The 6724-nt window shown below is 29.9% G+C and overlaps 2 protein-coding genes across 2 annotated transcripts; one reads left to right on the forward strand and one right to left on the reverse strand.

Annotated features, from left to right (window-relative positions):
- Positions 1 to 634: 634 nt before the first annotated feature.
- On the forward strand, positions 635 to 3626 carry LOC108731960 (H/ACA ribonucleoprotein complex non-core subunit NAF1). The gene is made up of 7 exons (XM_018462530.1): positions 635 to 1344; positions 1536 to 1845; positions 1943 to 2069; positions 2397 to 2665; positions 2758 to 2891; positions 2972 to 3292; positions 3403 to 3626. Exons 1-7 carry the CDS (start codon positions 732 to 734, stop codon positions 3549 to 3551), a joined length of 1923 nt encoding a protein of 640 aa, XP_018318032.1. The 5' UTR covers positions 635 to 731; the 3' UTR covers positions 3552 to 3626.
- A 488-nt stretch (positions 3627 to 4114) lies between these two features.
- Positions 4115 to 6720, reverse strand: Rfk (Riboflavin kinase; the record flags this gene model as incomplete). Its single annotated transcript, XM_018462327.1, has 4 exons — positions 4115 to 4256; positions 4412 to 4514; positions 4693 to 4841; positions 6711 to 6720. Coding segments are annotated over 4 exons (381 nt in total), but the record flags the coding sequence as incomplete, so codon positions are not given.
- Between the last annotated feature and the right edge of the window lie 4 nt (positions 6721 to 6724).

The raw sequence follows: 6724 nt of genomic DNA on the forward strand, positions 1-6724 counted from the left end.
TCAAATTTGACCAATCGAAACGAAAGGAGCTAAAATTTCTTTGTCCTTATTGGTCAAATTTCAATCTTCAATCTTCAACCTCAATCTTCAATGTGTAGTCTGATTCCGGCCTAATGTGATTGGATAATTAGGCCTGTTCTTTTTGGCTGAACTTTTGCACCGGTTTATCTTTCTTCCTCTTTTTTCCTCCTAGAGAGAAAAGGAAGAAAGATGGACTGGTGCAAAAGTTTAGTCAAAAAGAACAGGCCTATTTTCTCTAAGGCCGGAATCAGACTACGCATTGAAGATTGAGATTGAAGATTGAAAAATTCAAATTTGACCAATCGAAACGAAAGGGGCTAAAATTTCTTTGTCCTTATTGGTCAAATTTCAATCTCCAATCTTCAACCTCAATCTTCAATGCGTAGTCTGATTCCGGCCTAAGAACATGTCATGTGGCTATACAAGTGAGTGGACTGTGGATACACCCTAAACTAAACCCTAAACCCCTAAATGTCCTTAAATAATTCAGCACGTGTGATTATATGTAAATACAATATTAATACGTGAGATTTTTCTTCTTTCCTTAAATATTATTTTTATTTATCTGATGATATAATTGTACGAAAGAATAAAAATTTAATCAGGAGTAGAATACAAATAACCAACACTGTTGACTTATATTGACTTACGATCTTTATATACAGAAGTTTATAATATATTTTGTGTGGTATCACGTGGCTTGTGTTAAAATGGAAATAGCAACGGATATAGATGAAAATAAAATTGTTTATGAAGAGAAAATAAAATTGTTCATACTAACGAACATGTTAGCACCAGAAGTAGAAAATAAAAAGTTCCATAAAGAGATAGAATTATTAACGTCTCAGGAATTAGTGCATAGTGAAAAATCGTCGAAAGAAGAAGCTGAAGTATTACAAGACAAACAATCTTCCAAAGGACACGATGAAACGATCTCCGATGAAAAGTTAGAAAAAATAGTCACTGAGATTCTGTTAAATGAAGAAAATGATTGTGATAAACTTAACCCAATGATAACATTAGATGCAAATAAGATAGAAAACATGATTAATAGCTGTGATGTATCTGCTGATATTCAAAATATTATCCAATGTACTTCAAAGGAAAATGAGACAACTGAGTGTCATATATCTGTTTGTGAGAATGTAGAACCTGAAACAGTTAGACAAGAAACTTTACAAAAATCTCCAGAAATTATAAAGTCTAATATCTCAAATAATACTAACATACTACAAAATAAATATGTAATTAATCAAGTTACAGAACTAAATGTTCATAATAACAAGATACAAGTAAACAATCCATCACTACAAAAACAAATAGGTACAAATGTATATTGATTTATTAATAAAAATTTTTTATGTACATCTACTTTTTTATGTATATCTATCAATTTTTTATATATCTTATTTATAATGCACAAAAATATACTATAAGTACATATGAAATTACAAAAAATATTTATATTGCAGTATCCTGTATATATAATTTTTTTAATTGTATCTATTTGACAGGAAACAATGGAATGTCTTCTCTTAACATTATTGCTGTAGAATATGAAGACACAGATTCAGATGTAGAAGAGATAAGAACAAATACTGCAACTGAAAATCAACATACTATGTCACAAATACAGAATTTACAGCAATATCGTACAATCGAAAAACAGTTATCATGTGACGAAATTGATAGTGAAGATGATTCTAATAGTAGTATTGATAGCAGTACCAGTAGTAGCAGTAGCAGCAGCAGCAGCAGTAGTAGCAGCAGCAGCAGTGATAGTAGCAGCGACAGTGAACCAGATAATGTAAATATTAACAACAGGTACTATTATCTTTTCATAAAAATGAAATTATAATATATATATTTAATTTCTCTATTTATATGAGAGCGTAAACTTTTGAATTATGTTAATTTTCAGAAAGAAAGAAAGGGTAGTAAACGTATCAAAGAAAAAAAATCATATACAAAATGAATTAGATGATCTTCCACCCATAGAAGACTTAAAAATTAGTGTCCCTGAAGTTTTATGTAATCCATTAGGCAAGGTATAATTAATATAAATTAATTATATATGTGCATATACATTAATATATATTAATTAAAATAAATTAATATTTTTAACCCCAAGAATAAATTTAATACAAGTAAAATGCCTATGTGAGCCTCCGTGATTGCAAGTGTGTATATTATATGTTCATAAAGTGATAAAATATAATTCAGCCGTTATGAATGTATAATAATAATAGACATTTTACTTGTACCGTTCACGTATACTTTTGTGGATATCTAAGAAGGTGTAAAATAAATTAATACCGTAAGAGAACAAAAAATAATTTCTAAATACTCAAATCTCGATTATTTCAACATTTCAGATTGAAAAGATTGTAGAACAATTAGTAATCGTAAAACCAAATCCTGGTGAGGTTACACTCAATCTGGACACAGTTTTATTCGTAAACAAAGGAACAAAAGCGCTCGGTAAAATATTCGATGTATTTGGTTCTGTGAACGAACCATATTACTGTGTTCGTTTCAATGATGCTAAACATATACAGGATAATGATGTTAAAGTGGGTATGCAGGTGTATTATTGCCCGAACTCGGAGTACACATCTCTTGTTTTCTTACATGAGTTGACAAAGTTGGTATTTTAATGAATATAGCATGTTACATGCGATTGTAATATTGTATATTCAAATAAGTAAATTAATTAAAATAAATGTTTTCTTTCAGGATAAAAGCTTGCGATGCAATTGGTGACGACGAGGCACCGGCATTTTCAGACGATGAGGAAGAACAAGCTTATTACGAAAATCTGAAACAGAAAGGTTCTGACGGCCAGAATTCGCAGAAACGTCGTCGGATGGGTAAATATATTAATTTCAAGATCAGTATAGGTTGTGTGTGTGTTACAAACAACTAATAATTTTTGCTAATTGATTTTTAGATTCTCGCAATACAGAAATGGGTTGGCAATCAAATCATCCGTGGAACAGAAATAGAAAAGTTCAATCCGAAAGATATAAACAGAAGCAGCAAAATTGGAGTGGTGGTAGTCATTTTAATTCTGCACAGAATGAAACATACTCTTATAATGCTTGGCCACAATATCCATATCAAAATAATGCTTATTGGCAACCAATTCCACAAAACATGTATCCAATGTCCAACAGACCATATGCAGGCTACAGACCAACATTTAGCGGACCACGTTTGCCACAGTATGGCAATCCAAGTAATTTGGACAGCGCACACCAATATTATCAAGGTATTGAGCCTAATTTCTAAAGTAATAGCAACAAAAGTAATAGCACAAAATCGATATCTTATAATCCTCTTCGGTGTTCCTCCGAATCAATATTATGTGTTTGTCCGTAGGGATAAATTATCGTCCCAATGTGTACATGCCTTCTTGTTCAGCTTGGCCAACAATGTTGATGACGAATACACATTGGTTTCCACCAGTTCCTTCATCTTCTTCAAATACGACAGATGCAAAGAGTATCAATCCAGATTCATCTAAATAACCTAATGCTGAATATTAATAGGATAATAAAATAATGATTGTATTTTTGTGTAGAGGGAAATAGTATTTTCTTATCTCACACACATACATTTTCTCTATATTATTTTATATTATACTAAATTGTCAAAAAAGTTCTGAATAATTCTTCGGTTTTTATATACAAATTTACTAAAAAATGACAATTGTTATTCCTCAAAATACAAACCGACACGTTCAATAATTCGTTATGAATCTGTTAACTGCTGGATTTGATCTCAGTACCTTCGGACTCTTTATACGCGAAGAATTCACGACAAGCCTTAACTTGTTCAACAGTTTTATCATCCTCGCAAGAAATGTTTTATTAAACCAAACAGGCCGTAGTCAAACGAAGCAAGAAGACTTTGTTAAAGCTTTGACAAGTGCCAGAATTTTTTCAGATTTTTATACAGTTTGGAACAATATTAAAAATTTGTATTGAAATTCAGAGATCCAGGGTGCTGATGAAAGATAAAATTCCATTTTACCGGCAGAGGATTATTAAATATGCAACTCTTAAAAGTAACAAAAATATTTTCTTTATCAGACAAAGGTTTACATTTTTCTTATTAAGGATTTGCTTTATTAATCATTAAAAAGTCATCATTTTTCAGCTTATTTACAACAGGTTCTTCCAATTGATGCTCCGCGATTGCAATATCATTCTTTATCTCTGTGATGAGTTCATCTGTAATAATAAGTAATATAAAATCATCTTCTAAAGTATTAGTAATAGCGATTTTAAAGTAGCCATTTGAATAGCCATTTGAATTACTTTGAAAAAATAGTAATCCTTTTATAATTTACATATATTCATGTCATTATTATGATAGTGTCCATTACCTAAAGAAGAGAAATCTTTTTCTTCTCTTATATACCCGCCAATTATAATTTTGAGCTCCTCACCATATAAATCTCCTTGGAATTTATGTAATAGGTGAACTTCCTGCAAAATAATTATAATTTGTATTTACCTAACATACTAAGATATTTTTTAAATATAATAAAATATTTTATAATTATTTAAATAGTGACAATTATAATATAATTTATATTAAGATAACTGACCTATTTTAGATTTAATTAGCAAGAAGTCTTTTATATCTTGAAATTATTTTTCGTACCATTGACTTTTTCTCATTTTTGTAATACGGATTCCATCCTATGCTTGCGACCATTTTATAAACTTTTCCATGCAAGGATGCCCAACCATAATAAATTCCAGTATTCAAATCTTTCGGCAAAGCATTGATTACAGATTCTGGGAGATTAGCTGATTTTTGTAAAAGAAAAAAACATGAATTTTCTGCAAAATTTGTTTTATATTGTTCTATGTTTTGTTCGATCAGATTTTAATTATAAATATTAAGAAAGAAATATTTCGATCAAATGTCGCATCGTAATAGATGTGAAGTAATTTTGCATTTTCGATTTTTAAAAGAGAAACAAAAATAATATATTATAAAATATGCGTAAAATTAAATAATATGAAAAATGCTGATGTAAGAGAATTTAAGTTTCCAAAAGAATGCCAAACATATTAAAAAAAAATACATTTTCTACGCATTTCGCGTTTCAAACGAAGTTTAAATATAGTGCTACAATATTACGTGCTACAATGTTTATTTTATGATAACTTCAAATTCGGACTTAGATTAATTTAACCAGCCGAATTACTTACAAAATATTCGAAATACACAATCGCTGTCCTTATCCTAATATTTCTTTTCTATATTAAATGACGAGAAATTAATTATTTTACATTAAAAAAATCGCTTAATGAATTCATCACCGATTAAGTTAATCGGAGTTTCATCAAATTCGCGGCGTCCACCAGATTTTAAGATTTTTGGTATTTCTAAAACATTCTAAAAGCCTTCTCTTTCTCAATTTTCTAATACATAAATCTGTAGCTTGCAATTTGTTTATGACTTTTTTAAAAAGTTTTTTAAATGTCTTCTTCCCTTTTGAAGGGAAATATCTCTATTTAAATAAACTCATTTTTTCACAATGCTTCGAATCTCATTCAACTCGTACCTCTTCTCAGAGAAAATGTAATAAAATTTTTATTTATCATAATCGCATCGATCGCTATTATTTAACATTAAGGCGTGTTGCATTATTGATTATTATTTTAACTTTCTAGGGTGCGTTGTTATAAATAATATAAACGATACAATATTGGAACAATTTTTCCTCAATACTATATTTCACACACATTATGACTTGTATGAGTCTATTCTAACATTACTTTCCTTTACTCAGCAAATAACGTTATCGTTATCATTTTGATAAAATAGCAGTTTTACAATTTTTTTACTGTAATAAAAAAATCAATAAACTTAAAAATCAGAAAATTAAATGTCATATATATATATATATATAGTGAATAAAATGACATGCGCGTTAAATATCGTGCGTCGGAATTCGATGCTCCTTATATCTGCTTATCGAAAGTTAATTATCTGCCTTCCTCCAAAATCAACGATACTATACGTCTCAAACGTAACGCAAACTTTTAGTTACCGTTTATCGCTCGAGATAATGAATCTGCTGTCCAATGTAGATTAACTTCAATCTCGGTTCAATTTACTCTTCTTTTTCAAATTTTTAAAACTAGAAAGAGATGAAGAGTTAATTGAATCGAGATTAAAATTAAACTACATTGGTAGAAACAGACGTTAAATATTATTGAAACAATTACTCGCCAAGTGTATAAATTTTAGCAAATCAGGACAATTTCTCTACTTATTTTATTCCTTAAAAAATATCACGTAGCTATAACTTAGATCTCGAGGTGAGAAAGCGGAGAACATAAAATGCAGGAGGCGCATTTAAAACAAATATTTATCGATTCGAAAAGGAAAAAGAATCCTAACCTAAAGTAAAACGTGTTTAGAACCGTGCTAACTGCTACATACGTGACGCAGATTTTAATATTAACCTAAACGGAGAAGACGAATAAAAAAAACGTGCTTATGAGGACAGATTACTGTCATTTTTAAATGACAGAGGAAAACGTCGAACGTTACTGTCGATATTGATATGCGACATCGATACTCGGCGTTCTGCTGTTCCATGAATTAGATCGTTGATCAAATGACACATATGTTAAACAGGTGTTTGGAGGATGAAGTGATACCTGTCGGAATGCCG

This window comes from Mycetomoellerius zeteki, unplaced genomic scaffold (genome assembly GCF_001594055.1).
Source record: "Mycetomoellerius zeteki isolate Tzet28-1 unplaced genomic scaffold, Tzet1.0 scaffold102, whole genome shotgun sequence".
Lineage (NCBI taxonomy): Eukaryota > Metazoa > Arthropoda > Insecta > Hymenoptera > Formicidae > Mycetomoellerius > Mycetomoellerius zeteki.

Excerpts from the sequence above, each read along its gene's own strand:
- LOC108731960 (XM_018462530.1), top strand. The coding sequence starts at position 732 with ATGGAAATAGCAACGGATATAGATGAAAATAAAATTGTTTATGAAGAG. Across the intron at positions 1,846-1,942 it reads AATGTAAATATTAACAACAG|AAAGAAAGAAAGGGTAGTAA; the intron begins GTACTATTATCT and ends GTTAATTTTCAG. Across the intron at positions 2,892-2,971 it reads GCAGAAACGTCGTCGGATGG|ATTCTCGCAATACAGAAATG; the intron begins GTAAATATATTA and ends ATTGATTTTTAG.